Below are 21,377 nucleotides of genomic sequence, written 5' to 3'. Positions count from 1 at the left end.
TCATCTTGGCTTTTAAAACATCACTTATAATCTTTCAAAACCACTAATTGCTTTGTGTCTACTGGGATCGTGTATGTTGAAATGCAGGCTACACAGCAAATGAGAAGATTGCAAGTTTTTAATCCATTCCTCAAGTATCTCATGTCCATTAAGAGCTAACCGGATAATGGGAATGTTCTGAAATTAACACTCATTTAACCTTATTGGATGACTGAGAATACATTAGCAGCAACAGTGTAGATGAGTTGATTCAGTGGGAGAAGGGCTTGATATGTTTCTCTTAAAAGCTGTCAAGTATAGATGTTGTTTAATGATAGGTCAAATACTGGAGAAACCGATGGTTTCTCTCATATAAGTGACTAATAAAGACTCTCTAGTTAACAAAACATTGATATATATATATTGTGCCTGAATATTTCATCCATACATCTATCAATCAATTTATCCATATCCATTCCCTGCTGCTTATCTGGGTTCAGGTTATAGGAACAACTGTCTAAGCAGAGAAGTCCAGACCCTCTCTCCCTCCAACCGCTTCCTTCAGCTTAGCCTGGGGGACAGAGATATAATCTCTATGTCCCCCAGGCTGAGTTGCTCTGAAACCTCTCGGTAGTACGTGCCTGAAACACCATACTTAGGAAGCGCCGAGGAGGTAATTTAGTCAGATGCCCGAACCTCCTCAATTGGCTCCTTGTGGTGTGGAGGAGTACCGGTAGCAGCTCTACTACTCAACCTGTTCTGAATGACTGAGCTCCACATCTTTATCTAAGGAGAGCCCAGCTACTCTTTGGAGAAACCTAGTTTCTTCTGCTACCATCTCATCTACAGTCTCATTCTTTAGCTCATGACCGTAGGAGAGGGTAGAGACATAAATCAGCAGTTTTGCTTTCAAACTCAGCTCTCTCTTCACCACTACAGACTGTCACGGCATCCACATCGCTGCAGACATGACCCCAATCCGCATTTTAGTTTCCCCAATCAACTCTCGCCTCACTAGTGAACAAAATCCTGAGATACTTAAACTCATCCACTTTCCAGCAATTTGTCCCTGATTCAGAGTTGTCATTCTTTTCTGGTTGAGAACCATTGCATCGGACTTGGAAATGCTAATTCTCATTCCTGCTGCTTCACAAGATCTCATCTTTAAGCCACTCAAGCAGAAACTATCCATCACTTGACTATGCCTTGAAATTGTGTCTATAAAGGTTACAGTTAGTTACAAAAGTTAGAGTTATTGGCAAAGTCCAGCAGTCGACCGGGATGGAGTCCAGTTTATTAGCTGGTATTATACATCGAGTCTTTGCACTGCAACTGGTATTTTTCAAAATCTACAGTTTTTACTTTGACAGCAAATGGTTTCCATTTATGGCTTCTGTTGCACTTTTCACAGTTTCTCTACAAGTTGGAGAGTAGCTGGAGAGTATTTTTAGACAGGTCTGCCTTTTTATGCAAACTACAGGTAACCGCAGCAGTATGCTACCAATCAAAGTAATCATGTTTTTGCCAACTGGTTGGGGAGTACATGACCCATCTGTTCCCTAGAAAAAGGTGGGTCCTGTGAAAAAATGAGGGTCACTGTCTATTTCTAGATTCTAGGCCTGTAAGAGTGGGCCTTTTAGCAATCATTTAATCAGCGACTGCTATCAACCTCATGCAACCACTTTAAGCCACCTGATGAGTTCTCATTTTTTATCTTAATAACCATTAGTTGCCATGGACCAGTCTCTAAGCCTGTGTGACTAGGACCTTATTCACTTTAGCCTATATAGTCATCACAATTGTCATACAGCCAATATGGCTTACTAGTTAATGTCATGTGCTTAGTGGTCTTGGCTGTGTATACCTCAATAGTCAAAACGGGATTTAGTTTTGACTATTGCTAAAAATGTTTTGTTGAGTTCAGAGGAGAATGACCAGACTGTTTCAAACTGTTAAGAAGACAACAGAAACTTAAATAACCTCTCGGTACAACCAAGGTGTGCAGATGAGAATCATTGAATGGTCTACAACAGCAGAAGACCGCACCACGTGTCACTCCTGTCAGCAAAGAACAGAAAAGCCTATGATTCACATAGACTCACCAAAGCTGGTTAACAGAATATTGGAAAAACATTGCCTTGTCTGAGTGTTTTTCTGTTGCAACAGTCAGCTGTCAGTTAGAATTTGACTTTAACATGAACTTATGGATCCATCCTGCCTTGTATCAGGCTTGGTAGTGTAATGGTCTGGGTGATATTTTATTGGCATTGAACATGAATGAACTCACTGTATTCAAACGGTTTCTGTATCCCAATCCAATAGAACACCCTTTGGATGTGGTGGAAAAGGAGATTGAGATCATGGATATGCAGCTGACAAATCTCAGGTCAATAAGGACCAAAATCTCTGAGGAATGTTTCCATCACCTTGTTCATTCTATGTCAGGATAAGTTAAGGCAGTTCTGAAGGCAAAAGGGGGCCCAACCCAGTAGTAAAGACTTTAGCATCATTTTATGGAAGGGGGCAAGATTAGTGCCACGCATTTAGCGTCTGATCCAGTATGAAATATGATCACAGTCTACTCTTTCGTTCTGTTATTGTTTTTAAATAATGGCCAGTTGGCCTTTGAACTGCTGGATATATCATGTCATCTTTTTTTTTTTTTTAGCTTTGTACTCTATTAGATATTTTAGGAAATTGTCTTAATTGGCACATAAACTCTTGAATTATGGCAGGAGCAAAAACCTGTTTTGCGTTACATTGCTGGTTTAAGGTCAAAGACAAATTGTTATCAGCTCCTCCCAGAGTCCAAGTGGCCAAATTTGAAGAAACCCATTCAAAACTCTTGGGCTGTTGTGGGAATCTAGGCATATTTACTTTATCTAGAAAATAATTTGTAGATTAATAATAGATACCACTAATAATAGGCAATTCTTGTTTTATCTTTGAGGTCTGAAGCGTCTGTTGACTCTGAAATGGGTTAAACATGACTAATTATTGGGCTTGTCTACATTTGCTAAATTAATTTAAAATTGCTCAATTACAAAAATGGCACGACCCAGCTCCAATCCTTAAGGGACCATTGAACCTAGTTTTTGGTGCTTGTCCCCCTTTACACACTTTCACATGCATGCCGAAAATTAATTTGTAGACAAGTGGGATGGACTTGAAACACAAGATGCCTTTACAACTTAGGTTATAGATTTACCTCAACAAACACAAAAGATATATTCTACAATGTCCATTTTGAACAAATAATTTTGAAAATCATTGCATCAGTGCTGGTGTGACTGGGTGAATGAGGCAATTTGCGTAAAGCGCTTTGAGTGCTCAGAGTAGAAAAGCTCTCTGTAAGAAATGGTCCGTTTACCATGTTGTGTCATGGCTATGACTGAACAAAGTCCAGCCCTACTTATAGCGACTCTTTCACCAGCACATGGTTGTTATTGTTAGAGGAATGCCTAAAGGTGGCTTATGTTTTGATTAACGTATCAATCAGTGTTTAAGTCATTTTTATTCATTTCAAAGTCATTGTTTAGCTTCCAGATTTTATGATAGTTGGGTCCACTTTTGGACAATTTTTCAAAATTTTGCCTCCAAAATTGATTTTTAAGTTAACGTGGATGTGATTGAAGGGCAAAATTTCTACTTGAGATCAAGCGACTGACTTGGCCATTGAAGAATATCCCATTTCTTTGCCTTGAGAAACCTTTGGGTTGCTTTTGCAGTATGTTTTGGGTTATTTTCCATTTGCACTGTGCCCGATCAGTATTGCACCATCTGACTGAATCTGAGGAGATAGTATAGCCCTGCACACTTCACATTTCATCCTGTTGCTTCTATCAGGAGTCTCAATAAATCAATAAATACTTGTGACAGAGTCAACAAAGTCTATTCAGTGAGACAAAGACTTCAGTGAGACTGATTGTTCTTGAGTTAGTCAGAAGTTGTATCGTAATCAAGGAAAAAATGCAGTCATGCACTTTATTTGTTTTCTGTGGTCTTTCATGTCTCTTGGTGTATCTGAGCTTGTCAGTTACGCTTTTTGACTTAAAAGTATTTGCAATGCAAAAGTGCTGAAGAAATTGAGAATATGGTTTAATACGGCACCTTGATACACCCCAGCAGTTCTACTGAATTTGCCTTTCTATGGAGTGTTTTGGCTCTTTTCAGTCTCTGCCATTAACACCAAATTGATCCGACTCCTATAGGAGTGATTTTCTTTGGAACCGTTAAAATATAAATATATCTGTTTATTGTTCAAGAGTTTTAAATTCTCTTAATAAAGTAAGGTTTATTTTATGTACTTTCCTGTCATCCAGTTAAGATTGTTAAACACAGTGAAATCCCTGGTCTGCAGTGGTAGTCCTACTTACAGCAGTGGTCAGTTATGCACATGTATAACTGACCTTAGTCAGTCATAAGGAACTAAATAATGAACTAAATATTCACTTATCATTTCCTGAAAGTATTTACTCTCTTGCATTTAGTGTTAATGTATATTTTGAATACAAGATGCTGTTAAAATTAGGGAGCTTCTGTTATTTGGTTAGTCAAATAAATGAAATGTAAAAGCTCCTATCAAAGTAACTGAGAGGGAGAAGATTGAAATCCAAGTCTGTCACTCTTGTAACTGTACAACAGCTGAATAGTTTTCGCTTTCAAATTTAGGACCAAAGAGCGTCTGAGTTTTGTTAAACTCTCATTAGTAGCAAGGCTGAAAATCAAGGTCCAATAATCTATGCCGATGAGGAACAAATCGAAAGTATTTGTAAAAGTGAAACTGGCACTCAGCCTTCGTGTCTTAACTCTACTTAAGGTGCTGCTAAGAACTTGGAAGTGAGTGACTTTCTTTTTCACTCATAGAGTCAGTTTAAAATGAGGTACGTTCTTAAAATGTCTGCGCACTGCAGACAGTAATGGAGTTTGGCGAGTCTTGAAAGCACAAAGTTCAAGACGTCATTTGGCCAGTGAACAGGAGAACTTTTAATTATCCTTTTGATACACTTAACCCAAATAATAAGCACATCTTAAGTGTGAGTGCTGAGTATCTTCAAGTCAAGTTTTAAATGTCCAGGGTATTTAATAATTAAAGGAAAAGGAAGACTGAGCAGCTTGTTTTTTTTTTCCTTTGGTCTTTTGTCATATTGTGCTTTTGCTTCTGAGTCAGACAACTTTCATAGAACCCGTGCCATGGCAGATGTAATGCTGATCCATAGACACCATTACAAACTTGGGTTAATCTGGGGTCGCTTCATCGATTGGAAACGTGACTCAGCAGCCACTAATGGCCAGAAGACAGTCATACAGAGCATATTTGCTGTCTCCCTATCTTTTTCAGTGCCTGTTATACTCATTGGTATAATGGAAAAGATCCATTAAGACAGAGATGCGGTCAAGCGATTATGATTTCTTTTCGAGTAATTGTGTACAAATCTATGAAGTAATGTGTGTAAAAATATAGCATTCTTGTAGGAGAGTACTTTTTTTCTGTGACAACCAGGATGATGTCATCGGCATCCATCCATTTTGCTACCACTCATATGGATCCAGCTAGGCATGCTAGGAAAAGCTGCCAAGACCTCACTACTCTCCGCCACTAAAGTTCTTTGGGGGCTTTCCCATGCAGGCAGGCCGGGCAGGGTCTCCACCCAAAGCATCTTACCAAGGAGGTACTGAGAGTAGGGCTGCTCAATTAATCGAATTTTAATCACGATTACGATCTGGGCTTTCAACGATCATTAAAAATGACTGAGCCGATTATTAGCCCCTCCCTCATTTATCCGCGACACCTTAAAGGCCGGTCCGTGAAAATATTGTCGGCCATAAACCGTCCGTGGCGCAAAAAAGGTTGGAGACCGCTGATTAAGAGGACCCGAGGGAAGCTCGGAAAGCTAAGCAGAAGTTATTTGGAGAGTGACTGCCGTTGGTTGAAAAGAGAGTTTAAAAAAAAAAAAACTTCAGTGGTGTTGCACACTATTTTATATTATTTTTTTAAAGTCATTGTTAACCCTTTAAAGCCGGTCAGAGCAGCATGCTCCGTTTTGCGTAACTATTGTTAAATCCCTGTAGAACCTGAACCGTGTAAGCTAGCGCAATAATTTGTTTTGCATATGAAACCGGAGGAGTTGTACTTACATCTGATGCCATCAGCTTGTCCTCGGTCACGGTTTCCTTCCACATATAGCTTTGCAAAAACTGCATAAAAAGCGCTTGCAGGAACAAAAACATAATATTCCAGAAACAGGCTTTGCCGTTCCTATCAGCTGTTCGTAACACTTCCCACAGTGAAATGATGCACATGCTGTTTTCTTTGCAAATTTGCATCATAGGATTGTTTTTTGTTTTTCCTGCAGTATATAAAAATTGCTGTATCTCCAAAATAAAACTATGAAGACACTCAAAATAAATTTCCTGTTGTTGTAAACTATTTTTTGCAACTTTATTGTATTTAAAGTTTTGAGGGATAAACCTCTTAAATTTCTCCAAGTAGAAATATATGTAAACAAAACAAAAGCGATTTTCAATTTTTTTTGTAGTTTATTGCACTTTTTTGCAATTTATGTAATTACTATGGACTTAATGCATACATATTATTAAAATATGGGCTATAACAGTTGTATTGATGTATAGCAACTTGAAATGCTCCCACAAATGGCACTACAGCATGTAAAAAAATAATATAAGCTCTGGTGGACTTGGTTCTATAGTAGGTCTTAAAGGGTTAAATAAATATCGTCAAATAACCGTGATCTCAATTTCAGTGAAAATAATCGTGATTATCATTTTTGCCATAATCGAGCAGCCCTAACTGAGAGTGTATACTAGACCAAGCCTGGCGATTGGGATCCTCACCCAGAGCATCCACTCTACCCACCTCAGACTCTGAGGTGCTAATTCTGTCACCCACTTCACTGGTGTTAGGAAAAAATGTTTTGAATGTATTATTTCTTAAAATTAGTTAAAGAATTACTACCCATTATTTAGGTTATTGTAATTGTTAACTCCCAGTCATTAACTGGAACAACAAGGTAAATAACACTATGCTGTTTGGGCAGCAAATACAAATCCAAGTCTAAATCATGAAGCATAGGCTTGTATGAGTTTTGCCTTTCACCCAATTACAGCTTAGATGGGCTTCAGCCTCCAGTTGTGACCCTGACCTGGATAAACAGTTGAGAAAATGGATAAATGGACAGATGTGGTTTTCTTTGCTTTGTTTAGTGGAAAAGAAACCATATGCATTGTGGTATTCATCAAATTAAGTTGAATATGCATGGAAAAACAATGTATTCTAATACCTTTCCTCAAAGCGACATTTATTAATTTGGAGAATGATTGCTACCTCACTTTTGTTACAAAGAAGTGCAGCATATTCAGACTTCTATAAGAGAGACGCTCAGTTAATATGCACTGCAGCACACATGCAAAACATACATGTGCACTCCTTTCTCTTGAAGTTATCCAAGAGGTACTAGTCAAGACTGCTTCACTGGTCTGCCAAGATTCTCAATGAACCAAAGGGAAATCACACCCCCAGTTCTTCACACCCAAATAGTTCCTGTCACCGCTGAGAGGACAGAGATGTTGTTCTTGGTCTATCACCAGACTAAGCAAACAGGCTGGGAGGAAGAGTAACCAGCACATAATATCATATGTGTGAGTGCATGAGTGGATGCGTTCATATGTGTATGTCCGTGTGCATGTACTGTTCATCTGGGTGTATAAATGTTTATTCCAAGACAGGATGTTGTTGCAAAAAGCCACGATTCATCTTAGGATAGGAAATATCCCTATACACATATTTATGTTTGTAATTCTGCAAGAATCCCTTTCATTCACCATAGTTACTTTAATCAGCTTTTCATCATTAACAATGGACCCAATTACTGGGCAGTGTAAAAGGGGTTGCTAATAGCTTTGTACCCATAAGAAAATCATGGGTGGATACTGAACATGGACATTTGGCTTTGATATTAAGCAGTTTATAAACTACATAGTAAAAAGGTTTTACCATCTGGTTGTGTCCATATCAAAGTAGAGCAGTCAGTAGTTGGTAAACTTAAAGCAAATGAAGCAGGTTATCTCTTACTGTCTGCTATACTGGGAAAGAGGTAATTTCAGACAGTATCCGACTTGATTCCTCCAGCACTGTCTGAAGTTTGAGGACTGAGGACTCCTTAATATGCAACACGAGTATGGATATCGTCTTCAACCAGCAGTTTGTGTTGCTCCATGTCAGCCTGTCTCTGTTACAATTTTATAAAGTAATCCTGCCTGTTTGCTTGTTCAATCTTTGTCCGTGATGTGAAATATAATAATGCAGCTTGAATAAAAAAGGCTGTTAGACAGCGGCGCTTCGGCGTTTTTAAAAACGTTTTTATTTCTTACTGTGGGTGGATTGCTGTGGGGTACAGGTAATTATGGAATGTGAATGGAAGCGTGTAGTTTAAAAAACGAATTTAATGCCAACATCACAAGTTTGTTTTTGTCATTTTCAATGAAAACAAATGCTACACTGCAGAAGTCTATATGGATTTTTTTTCTTTTCTTCTCTTGAAACGCTCTGACAGCCAAGTAAGGATCTTGCAGGGTCCCTTCTTTTTTTTTTTTTTTTTTTGCTTTGGTTTATAGCAGCTAATTATGATCTGTACTTGGATTTCAGCTCTGCCCCTATAAATGGGGCAAATGCAGTGCAATCAAATTTATTTTCTATCCATACAGCTATGGCAATCTCATGGTAAGGATGTTGTACAATCAGTGCCGCCTATGTTCTGTATTTAGACCACTGGCTGTGCAAGAAGCCTCCCCTGCAAGGTTTTAATGCCTTTTTCTCTAGTTAACAGCAGTGGATTAATTTTTAACAGTGAAAATAGTCTGAATGTCCATTTAAGAAGCATGACTGCCGACACAGGAGACGACACGCGTCGTCTGGTTAAATGACACTTTGCACAAACCTACTGTATAAATAAAGTCCGTGTTCCCTTTTCCTGTGTACTTTCTCAGGCACTGGGGAAAGTGGGAAGAGCACATTTATCAAACAGATGAGGATTATCCACGGAGCCGGTTACTCTGATGAGGACAAAAGGGGCTTCACCAAGCTGGTCTATCAGAACATCTTCACGTCCATGCAGGCCATGATCCGAGCCATGGAGACGCTCAAGATCCCCTACAAGTATGAGCACAACAAGGTAAATGGATTCTTTCACTCCAGCTTTTCACGTTCTCCAACTTAAATGGCAGTTGATGGTGTCAAACAATTAGAGAAAGAGAGAGAGCGAGACTCTACGATGTGTTACATTGTGCTTGAGTATTTTTAGAGTGCCGTCTATCTTATTTGTAACAGCCATCCATAATCATTTCCTGTCCTTTTATAGACTTCCTGTGTCCTTAAAACACTCAAGTACTCATCACGCCCTTTTGAGTATTTGTGTTTGCATATTTCCTTGAAATCCACACATGCATATGTGCACACCATCCCTGCTTCTACACTACTACCATATCCCACACTACTCGCTCAAATTTCACCTTGCTCTCTGTACTTAACACTTCAGCAGAGCCTCTTTGTTGTAGAGGAGTTACCCTGGTGTTCACAGCTTTGGGAACTGGTACAGGGAGTTTTTGCTCAAAGTTTCTTCCATGTGAAAGTGACAAATTAAAGGAAATGATGCTTAGGAGTCCACACCTTGGCACAGCTACTGTGGTCTTCAGTTTCTCTGTGTCAGACTACAGTCCAGGCTGATGTTTAATGAAAGCCTTTTTTAGAGATGTTGTGTTTGTTATGTCAGTGTTAAAATCAGGTGTTTTATTCATAATGCACAAAACCAAATGTGCACTTTAATGTGAGAGCATTTTTGGTCTGTCCCATTTTATCAGCGTTGTCATTTCCCTAAAATACATGTGCAAGTAGACCACTGGATCCCATTCATTCCATTAGAGGGGTGCAAAGTTGTTCCAATGCATTCTTTTTGGGAACCGCTTTAAGCGTTGCATAATTAATACTGATCTGGACAGCTTAGAACTTTTTGACTGATTGCACAGTTGCATCATTTATTTGTATTTTAAAGTGAGATGTGTTCACCCAGGTAAGAGGGTTCCACTACGTGTTGTTCAATTATGTTGGCGGTTTTCAAATAGCACGGAAATCTTCGAAAGTCTGAATAACAATGCTATTCTAAAGACATTAAATTCGTAGTGCAAAACAACACATCTTTTCCCCAGACATGCAGACTGTAACGAGCGAGGAGCCCAGCCACTGCTGTCGACCAAGCGCACATTATATGACAATCAGTGCAACCTGCGAGATTTAAAATGACATCGCAGCCGTGCATGTTTATGCAGATGTGGTGCACGGCTGTTTTCACTTCCCGTCTCGTGTGTGCATTTTCATGAGGAATGAAACTGATTGTGGTATATCAGTTATGCATTTTCACCATTATTTTGCCCACTTTAAACACTATAATTCAGAATATGCTGAATAAATATAATGCTTTTATGATCTATTTTTATGAAACTAAATGCAGGTGGGTTTCTGCTTCAAAATTTCTTCCTAAGCTTTTGGTTCATTGTACAGTTCTCATTCCAGTTTACCACCATGTCTTGCACACTGCACATCCGCCATCTAATTTATAGTAACAGTCAATTTGAGGTTGATGTAAAAGTCTTTTAGGACCTGTACTAAAGGGTAGAACTGACTGTCTAATGAAATCAGAGCTATGTGCACAATGGAACCGTGTAACCTGTCATAATTTGTACCCAACATCCCTCTACTCTCATATACATACGGGTAAAATGGGAAGTATTTTATCCTTGACAAAAGAATTGACTGACATCACAAGGGAAGTGAAAATGAAACCCATCAATTGTGTTTACAGTGTCTTTCTGGGCTTTTATAGTAAATGTCACTCTCACAGTCTTTCAGGCCCACCCTTTTAAATAGGCCTCAATCTTCAGACCCCAGTCTTCACATGTCCGATGTATGCACGTCTCAGTCATGTACTGTAACTCTGTCTCACACTAGGTGATCCACACTAAAAACAGAAACTGTGTTTGTGCTGGACTTCAAGGCTTGTAGTGGCAGGTTAAGAAAAAGGTCATGCTGTGTCTGCATGTAGACGGTCACTGATTTGTAAAGGTTCAGCACGAGTGGTTAATCTGCTGGTAAAAAGACTTGTTCTGTGGCTTTATTTATGTTTTCAATCTGCCAGTTCTACAGTCAATCACACAATCGCTGTAAGCAAGGACACTATTTTCTGATTGTGTCCAAGTACTGTTTACCCTTATCTTCATGAGTATCACGTGCAGTTTATTGACAGGCATTCTTGTGTGTCTGCTACTGCACAAACTTTTTTTTTTTTTTTTTCACAATCAGGAATTCAGTCTTCAGTTAGAATGCACTGACTCATATCTGTGTCATCACAAAAGATTTACTCAGCCATATTAGATTTAGGAACTTGCTGAATGGTTTTATCCAAATAAATATGACAACTGCAAAGTTAAAAGTAAATCTATTCTTTACATCACTGGTGGGGCTAAAGCCACTGTAGACAATATAATTGATGAACATGTGTCCCACTTTGAAGCCTCTGGATGACCTTCTTTTGTAGTCTCCATTTGGTTTAGAAACTGAATTTTAAGGAGCGAGTCTGAAACTGACTGATTGTCAGTCATGAGTTGTTAGCCAGTGAGTATATCCCAGAAAATCCTTATTTCCAAAACACAATATGACCAAAATTTACAAAATGGACAAATTTTTTGATTTAATGTGACCTGAAATAAATGATTGCGGCTGTAAACCGGAAAAGTGCTTACAGAGTTCGAGTCGGAGAGCTGTTCTTTATGAGACCAGAAAAGTATTTGCAATCACACGCCTCGCCCCCTGGTGGCCATTGAGAAAAATGCAGTTTTAAGGCACTACTGCTTTAATTGAGCTCCCTTGTTTAAAAGACGTCTAACCCCACTTCTTTTATGGAGGTTTTTGTCCATATTACATATGGAAAAACAATACAATTTAAATTTAGAAAAATGGATTCCTCCCATGTACCTCAGAGTGGTTTGTTCTGTTATTTTTACCCTGTTTACAGTTAGTAAAGTAAAAAAGGAAATGTGAGGCACTGATATTTACATTTACCACACAGTAAAATTAAACAAATTTAATATCTTGTATTACAAGCATTTATTAGCACATTGCATCACCATCTTGAGTGGGATCTGGCAACCTCCAGTTGCTTGAGGAAAATGTGCATCAAGTCCTAACTCACGTTGATGGAGGCAGAAGGTCTGTTCATCTTAAAATCTGAATAGTTTTTAAGTTTTTTGTTTCTGTATTTCACTTATGATTGAATTTTCAGATTCAATGCCTCCCCATTTCACACTTATGGAAGCACCCATGCATGACATACACAATGCAAACATTACGTATCCGTCCTAATCATCAGGAGTAGCTGTGCTGCACTGTTGCTCAACACTTCAACATTCAGTCACGTGTTGATCTCTTGCCATAGGACACAACTCTGCTGTGGGAATCTGGGCCCACAAAACTTTCCGCTTAATAGGCCCAGTGGGATTTGTGCTTCAGATATTAGGTCCATGCTGAGCCCCGGGGTGCTAAGAAATTTCTGCATATAGAATAAGCGAGTGAGAGCAGAAAATACACCAGTGATAATTAGGACTGTGTAACCTGTGCAGTGATTAATTTGTGTGTCTCTGTGTGTATGTGTGAGAGATACTGAATGCTTGATAAAGTTTTGATAAGTTAAGTTTCTGTTTTCCACCAGGCTCACGCCAACATAGTGAGAGAGGTAGATGTAGAGAAGATCAACAAGCTTGAGAATCCCTACGTCGATGCAATCAAGAGCTTATGGAACGACCCGGGCATCCAGGAGTGTTACGATCGAAGGCGGGAATACCAGCTCTCGGACTCTACTAAATAGTGAGTACAGCCGACAGCCGTTCAGGAAATGGGCGTCAAACTGTTCAACAGATTTCTAAAAGATCTCAGGAAAGAGATTTCTAGTGTCTGTGAGGTGCTGGATTGTTTTTACTGCCTGCCTCCTCAGTTACCTGAACGCACTGGATCGGATCGCTGAGCCAGCCTACCTTCCCACCCAGCAGGATGTGTTGAGGGTTCGAGTTCCAACCACAGGCATTATTGAATACCCATTTGACCTGCAGAGTGTCATATTCAGGTGAGATCGGATTGTTATTTAAAAAGTGAAAATGCAGTGCTGTGTCATTATGTATAACAAAAGCACAACCACTGTTCACTGAAATGGTGCTGTGTGACTTTGTTAGAATATCTTAATAACTTGATGGAGCTATCAGCTGACCTCAGGAAAGGAAATGAAAGTAAACAAAGTGTTTTCGAGATGGGCTCTCAATGCAGAGAATACATGAGTGCACTCACTCTGTGAGAGTTTGAAGATGCTCAAGTAACCTGTGGACTCTACTGCCTTTAGAAAGAGGTGCACATCATCTGATGGTTATACTTACAAGTAAGACTGGGGATTAATATTTTATATGCAAGGAGTTAGATAAGCTTATAAAATATTTAAAAAGAATATTGTGCTTTGTTAATGCAGGTATTAAACTATACCTTTTAAGTTTATCAGATGTTTTCCTGATTATTTTATGTTAATAATCTGATTGAAATCCACTGAATATCTGATTCAGAAGTGGTCAATGGCATCATCACATTTGATTTGTCTTGGGCTTTCCCTTTATTAAACAACCTGCATCAAGGGGATTAAGTCAAAAGGACAACCACACAGACACTCCCTGTGCTTACGGTGACGTTGTTCTCTCTCCTGCCATGGCAGGATGGTGGATGTCGGAGGTCAGAGGTCAGAGAGGAGGAAGTGGATCCACTGCTTTGAGAACGTCACGTCAATCATGTTCTTGGTAGCCCTCAGCGAGTACGACCAAGTTTTGGTGGAGTCGGATAACGAGGTGATTTGTCCTTTTATTTTATTTTTTTAGAAAGACCAAGAGAAATTTCACCAAACTACCGAGAGATTAAATGGTTTAAAGGATGCTCTCATAAATTCCCATTTGAAAATCCTTATTTCATGTGACATAGGAGATTAGTTGTTTGTAAAGATAAAAGCTTTCCCTATTTAAAACAATGGAAATCAGGTTCTCGGGCTGCTCGGTGGTGCTCCAGCTCTTTTTCCCTTGTAAATGATCAGCCAGCTGTTTTGAATGCCGCCTAAGGCCACGTCTCTTTCTTAAGAGGAATCGATGTGTCAGGGTTTTTTTTAAGTGTATTAATGAGCAGGTGTGCGTTCATATGTGTGTTGCTGTTTTGTTTTTTTTCTTGCGCCCATCTGTTTTCCTCCTTTTTTTTTGCCTGCATATTGTGAAAGTAGAAGACTGACCAGCTTCACGACCTTTATAATCCAATAGCATTAGATAGTTTTTATTATATAATATAAAATAAGGCATTCTGCTTTGTGCTTTTGATAAACAGCAGCACTGAGAGGTGTAAGACTCGCTATGAGAAGGGTTGCTTGAAATGAAGCGCGAGGGAGAAATTAAAAACATGATTGCCCTACTCTCTCATCTTTACTGCTCTCCCTCTGGTGCCGTGAAACGGTTATTAAAATCTGCACTTAATCAGGTTGAAGGACTGGTTTTTAATTAAGAGACTAACTATCTCTCTGTTTTCTTTCTTTATTTCTGTCCTTCTGCCCCCTCCCATTCACATATACTCTGTGTAGAACCGGATGGAGGAGAGTAAAGCTCTGTTTAGGACAATAATCACATACCCCTGGTTCCAAAACTCCTCAGTCATTCTGTTCCTCAACAAGAAGGACCTGTTGGAGGAGAAGATTATGTACTCTCATCTGGTTGACTACTTCCCAGAGTATGATGGTGAGTGTTGAATGATTGAAGAGTGCTCGTACCAAAACACTGACAGAGCTTACACGAAGCCCCAAAATCAAGACTGTCGAGGTGTTTTTGAGTAAAGACGTCATGTTTTGTTTAACTCTGAAACATGTTCACAGATCACCTGCTGTGCCATTATTTTTGTTAGGCTTCAGTCACGCAGCAACTTCCAGTCAGGATGGAAAGATGTGAAGTCCCCGACTGGATGGTGAGAAGTGGCGGAGGTAGCTAGGGGCCCTGTTGATTGTGTCGGTCAATAACAGATGTTCGTAGATGTAGAAACACTTGCAGAGCGGTCGTAAAACTTGGAAACAAGTGTGATTCAAACTGGGAATAGAGGCTGTTAGTCTCCAAAGTAAAAGTGCCTCATCACTGCAACCAACTTGCTTTCAGACTTTTACTTTGAAGGCAAACAGTCTTGATTTCCTGTCTGAGCTGTGCTCATAGTTTCAGTATCACTCAGCAAGTAAATGCCAAGCTTTTGCAGATAAGTCGGCGTCCTCTATGAATACTACGGACGGCCGTGGAAACCTGCAAAGCAATGACAAGGTTTTCGGTATAACATCTACACCTCATTACGACCGTTTTCACCTAGCCACTGCTAGTAACTGCTCACCACCCAGTGACCGGTGGTTGTCAAGGGGGGTCATTGACAGCTCTCCATGCCAGTGTGACTGGGGGTCCATTAGAACTAGTTTGTAGAGCTGACAGGTTAACCATGGCAGGAAATTTCTGCTTACAGTATAATATCTGATACACAGCTTTTAATGTATCAGAGTAATCTCTGCTATTTTTGTCTTTTTTTTTTTATTACACATATTTGATTTAAGGAAATAAATGCCGAAAAAATATTTCAAACTCGATATCAAGTGATGCAGATTTCAAGTGCTTTAAAGTGGCCCTTTTGTGCTAATGACAAGGTCATAATTTTATTTCTGGAGTGCACTAGAACAGATTTAATATGTAATTCTTGCTCCACATTAGTTCCTGTCTATTTAAAGGCCAGCTATGATTGGTCACAATGACAAAAGCATTGAGTGTTTCTCACGTACTGCATCATTGGTGCTATTTCTAACTCTGTATCTGGAAGATCGTTCTAACTGTAAATGGAACTTTGAGCACGAACATTTGATAAATGGGGATTTTTAACAGATTACAACGTCTTGGATCAAATATAAGACTTCAAGCAGTGCGGAGAGTTGATGGAAAAATGCCTTCAGCGTGACAGCTTGTTTACATTAGTCATACATAATTTGACAGCATTACAGCAAACAGTGTACTACGCTACCACATTTGCCATGCACTGTGCACCATGGACTAATTGTATCGGTATTTTACTGTTGTGGGGACATGATAAAAGTACATAAAGAAAGTGTTACAGCATTCAAAGCTCATAGCTTTGGTATTTTAAAGTGTGCCGCTTTAGAAAGAAAAGAAAATGATGTTAGACTGAAGCTTAACTGGTTGCCCCATGATATTCTCTTTCTTATGTATATCTGTTAGTTTTGGGTGAGCCAAATAATTAAGCCACAGAAGAGAGGTGTTGACTATAAGTGAAGCATTCCGTGCAAACATTTCTTCTGGGAAAATGTAACAGTATTTGCTTTGAATTTTGCCCTTTGTAGTTTTTTGCACCAGAAACTTACTTATAAGATCAGTAATTTGCGCTCCTGCCATTGACTCAGCATCACTCACATACATGTAGAGCTTAAAAAAAACAAAGTGTACCAATTAACACATAATGTGAAATGTGCACAGGTAGACATTTGAGGGCACGTCGCTATACTGCAGTGAGTAAAGTTTTCTAAGTACTACCTGAAGCTCCACAATGTTTTTAGCTTGAGCTCTAGGGCAAATAAAAATCTTCGGCTGGCAGACCTGAGATACAGTCGTGGTGCGTAAATTGGAATGATCCGACAAGTATGGCAGGGAAAAACCATGAAAAAAAACAAAACATGGAGGATCTCTACACTGATATTATGAATGATAAACAAGCTGTAGTAATTTATAGCTGTGCATATATACTGATCCACGATATTCCCCCATGCAGGTCCGCAGAGGGATGCCCAAGCAGGGCGAGAGTTTATCCTCAAGATGTTTGTGGACCTGAATCCAGACAGCGACAAGATCATCTACTCTCACTTCACCTGCGCCACTGACACAGAGAACATCCGTTTCGTCTTTGCAGCCGTCAAAGACACCATCCTGCAGCTCAACCTAAAGGAGTACAACCTGGTGTAGAGCAGGGAAGAGCAGGGTGTTCCGACTGCAGGCCCTCAGCACACACTGACTGACGCAATCTGTGAAAAGATAGATCATATATACACACACACATTTAAAAAAGAAAATATAATGGTTGCATAATACTAATTTATTTGCTGTCTGCTGATCTCTTGACTCCTCGAGGGGTGAGCGAAGTAAATGTTATCTTGCTATTTAAGAAGTGATGAAAAAGTGGGGACAGGATATTCGCGAGGGTTGGGTGGAAGGCGCTCAAATGAATGCAGTGTGTTTCTGTCCCTCCTGCCTTTTTTATAAAAAAAAAGAAGAAGAGAAAAAAAAGTTTGAATTCCTTTTTTTAGCCTTCTTCCTTACCTGTTGTTTCATTCTGAAGCTTCATCACGGGCGTTTACCTGTTTGCCCAGCAGGGAGTGATGAGTTAGATGGCTTCATTTTTTAATTTATTTTTTTAATCTGATAGACTGATTGGCAAGTCTTTTGATGAGTAGACAGAATTTGTGATCTCTTTTCAAATGATTTAAGATTCATTTAATATATGCGAGTGGCTTAGATCTTTATTAATCTTACTTTGCATTGGCTTTTGGTGCCATTCAGTGAGTCGAGCATGTGTTTGGAGGGAACAACCCAAGTCGTGTGTCAAGTGACGGTCGTGTCATGGGTTTTCAGCTGTCGATAGAACCGTTCAGTTGAGAAATGTGAGTGAAAAAGGCTTTGAAAATTAAAAAAAAAAGAAGGAAAAAAAGCTTTGAGCAACAAAGTGGGGAAGCACACAGGGACTTCTGCTTTGTCGTGTAAAGATGAACCATGGCAGCGGTCACTTTACACAAACTGAAGGGAGCCGAGGAGGTAATAATTTATCAGACGATATGTTTAAATGATTATGTTCAACTGTGCCACATTAACGCTTTTTATTATGGTAACATGTATATTTATTACCAAATGCCAAAAAAAAGAGTGAATGAGTGAGAGGGACAGAGGCCCAGACTCCACAGCTGTTCACTGAAATGAAAAGTGTTGCAGACAGGAAAGAGCAGGGCTAACAAACACTGATTCTACCGACCCGACGTATCGACCCTGGAGGTTTTCTTTTCTTTCTTTTTTTAAAAATACATTTATTTCATATTTTTTTGAAGTGTTCAACACAATCTGCGGTATTCTTCCCACCCCCGACACACCGACCCAGCATGGACTGACCTGAGCTACAGCGAGCTCGTGGGTTCTGAAAGAAGGGGCAGCTACACCGGCGCAGCTAAACCCGGTGCGTTGAACTGCCTAAAATTATCCAATCACAACCTTGCGCCGTGGGCTGCAGGCCCCTCCCTCCAAGCCCGCGCCAGCCTGCAGACTTATCGAGTCGCATTTTAGCTGTATCTTTGTAATTGTCCAATCACAGCCCGGCTGTCTTGACTGTTGTAGTTGAATAGCAGTGGAGAGTAAATCTGGCTAGTTCCTGTGTGAAAGGTAAAGTCTCGACGTTCAGTTGTACCAAAGTGAGTCCTTCTTGTTTCTAATTGGCATTTCTGATCTGCAATCCTTCATTCCCCGACTTACTTTGAGTACTTTTTTTATTTTTATTTCTTTCGTAACACTTCCCTAGATTATAAGCCTGTAATTAACATTTATTGAGGCATAGTGCAATTATGAATGCTATAATCATTGTACATACATCTCTCTCTCTATATATATTGCAGCATCTTTGTTGGCTTTTTAATCATTACTTTTTTTGTTGTTGTTTTTATTTGTTTTGTTTGTTTGTTTTTTGGCAGATTGAATGTGCGGTATTGAAAATATGTATCTATGTAATTGTATTGTATGTCTAATGGCTAATTCGTTTTTGGAAGGAAAACAAAGTTATTTACATGTTTGTTTTGATTGTTTTTTGTAAGAGGAGAATGTAAATTTTGTGTTATGGCAGTTTGATTTCTCAGCGACGAAACATCGTTCAGCTTCAGAACTGCAAAAAGAGGAATATTATTATCCGAGAACAGATCAATTGGTGTGCCAGTACTAGCAGTTTTGTTAAATTGATTTTTATATGGGAAAAACACACAAAAAACCCCAACTGCAAACTGAATCTAATCTACAGGGCTAATTGTAATAGTTTAGTTCTTAACTGGCTTCAGGAACAGAGCGCTCGTCACATACGTGTAATGACGTCTTCTCTCGCCCATGTCTTTTACGTTTCGTTTCTTTTCACCGCTTTTCAACCAGTATTGATTAACAAGCCTTGCACTTCCTGCACACTTCTCATCCCCACTTCCACTTCCACCACCACCAAAACCAACCTGCCTCCATTTGTAGCCAAACTGTTTTGTAGTGCAGGAGCAGGAGGTGCGGGCAGGCAATCTGTCGCTTTGTGTCTGATTTTTTGATAAGAAAAAAAAACTGTTACGAAGTTGTAATTATCTTTTTGTTTATGTTAATGGGAATGCCAACATGTTGTTGTTGTTGTTGTTGTTTTTCCCCTATTCTCCCAGATACTGTTAAAAACTCAGTACTAAGTCCGTGTACACAAAAGTGCAAGAAATGACTTAACCAGTTGGCCTGATTAGCAAGGTGCTTTGTTTCATTTTTACTTGTATTATTATTAATTTTTTTTTACTTCATTTCCACCTTTGATTGCCACAGTTTCACCAGAATGTACAGTATTATTTTAGACTTTATTTATGAAACGACAGCATAAGAGAAAAATACAGTTCATGTGTACATATTGCCTTACTGAATAAGCTGTGCCTCTGACGTCCCATGTGAGGCACCTGTGTTTTTTCGAGAAGTAAAGCTAGTGCAGCCGATATTGTCCTGTTGTGCAGCTGGAGGATTGTTCGGGGTGTTTTTGTTTTTTTTGGCTCGGTGGTCTTTTCCACCGTCACTCTGTGCTGAAAAGAAACAGCTTTGAAGTGTAGCTCTCATGTAGCTAATGTCACATAAATACATGATATTTTAAGCACATTGTGACTGAGTTGTAATCAGAACACGCTTTCTGTTGATTTCATGATGTTGTCACATCAGATTCTTGTCTTAAAACCCACAGCAGGGTGCGTCTTAAGGCACTGAGCTGCCAGATTAAAGCAGCATTTGCTCCTACGCATCAGGATGTGTAGAATGTGCTTGAAAAGGTGTCACAATCTGGACTCAACCCACCGGCGGCCACCTGCTGGGTGTTGTGTTTTTTTTCCACATTTGGCTGTGTTTTGGCGTCTGCCAGCCACTCTGGCAGGTTACCAGCCCTCGTTTGGAGGTCCTGTTGTTTTCAGGTATTTCAGCTGGCTGGTGAAATTCACACATGGATGGTTGAGTTTGGCAGGTGACAAGTTAATTTTCAGTCCAGTCCTCGGTGTACTTGAATTCAGTGAAGATCTTACAGTAACCACTTATCAACAGCCAGGCCTAACAGGACTGATATTTGGGGCCAGTTTGTGTCAGATGTTGCCAGGGATGAATGTTTTGAAGCTGAACTAAGATTTCAGCTTCATCAGTGCTAATGATCTTCAATTATAGATTTGCAGTGATATCTGATTTTGTTTCCCTGCTGTCAAAAGGTGGCTGTTCACACAAACCCTGCTACTTAAAGGGACAATCCTTGCTTCAAAAATAAACTAAAATAAATAAAAATAAACCACATTTTGCTTTCAGCATACAGAACAGCAACTGCACGCTTATGCGAGCCTTAAAAAAGGATCTCACGTTAACGTTTAGATTTTGTCAGACAGTGAATAAGAAATATATCTCAACTTGCAGAAATGCACATTATGGGCTTTGTCATAAATGTGAGCCACGCAGGACTTGTTTCCAAGCTTTGCGAGGGTTGGCGCTCCTGTCATTGTTTGGAGTGAGCACACGTGAGCTATGCTGAGCCTGGATTTTCCCCTTTAAGAGAGCCAAGACTCCAGCTGACGTTGACATGGTGACACACATTGTCGGCCACCTCCGCTGCTGTTCAGAGTTCATGCAGTATGTTCAAGAGCAGTCCAGTGTTGTGTACGTTACACTGAGAACTACATGGTGGGAGGTGGGAGTGAGAGTGGGGGAAAGCAACCCATAAACTCTTCTTTTACTGAAGTGTCAGACACATCATTTTTATTGCTTTCAGCTCTGTTTTTTTTCTTTTGGGTTTATTTGCATCCAAATCCTTTAATATATGAAGTTTGATGACCATTTTTGAAATAGTGTTATGATGATCTCCAATCATAATTGTGTAAAATTGTTTCCTGTATTCATAAATTCGCACTCCTTCAACTTGTTTCTGAATGAAGCAACATATTTCTTTTCAA

The 21,377-nt window shown here is 39.5% G+C and overlaps 1 protein-coding gene across 1 annotated transcript in view; it reads left to right on the top strand.

Annotated features, from left to right (window-relative positions):
• The window catches only part of LOC101475922 (guanine nucleotide-binding protein G(q) subunit alpha), a 24,478-nt gene extending 3,101 nt beyond the window's left edge, over positions 1 to 21,377 (top strand). The window contains exons 2-7 of the mRNA XM_004547321.5: positions 8,986 to 9,170; positions 12,756 to 12,910; positions 13,038 to 13,166; positions 13,797 to 13,926; positions 14,697 to 14,850; positions 16,916 to 21,377. Coding sequence (XP_004547378.1) covers positions 8,986 to 9,170; positions 12,756 to 12,910; positions 13,038 to 13,166; positions 13,797 to 13,926; positions 14,697 to 14,850; positions 16,916 to 17,106 — 944 coding nt within the window. The 3' untranslated portion in view covers positions 17,107 to 21,377. The remainder of the gene's footprint in view (positions 1 to 8,985; positions 9,171 to 12,755; positions 12,911 to 13,037; positions 13,167 to 13,796; positions 13,927 to 14,696; positions 14,851 to 16,915) is intronic.

Source organism: Maylandia zebra, linkage group LG12 (assembly GCF_041146795.1).
Source record: "Maylandia zebra isolate NMK-2024a linkage group LG12, Mzebra_GT3a, whole genome shotgun sequence".
Taxonomy (NCBI): Eukaryota; Metazoa; Chordata; class Actinopteri; order Cichliformes; family Cichlidae; genus Maylandia; species Maylandia zebra.
This window is presented reverse-complemented; position numbering and strand designations above follow the sequence as displayed.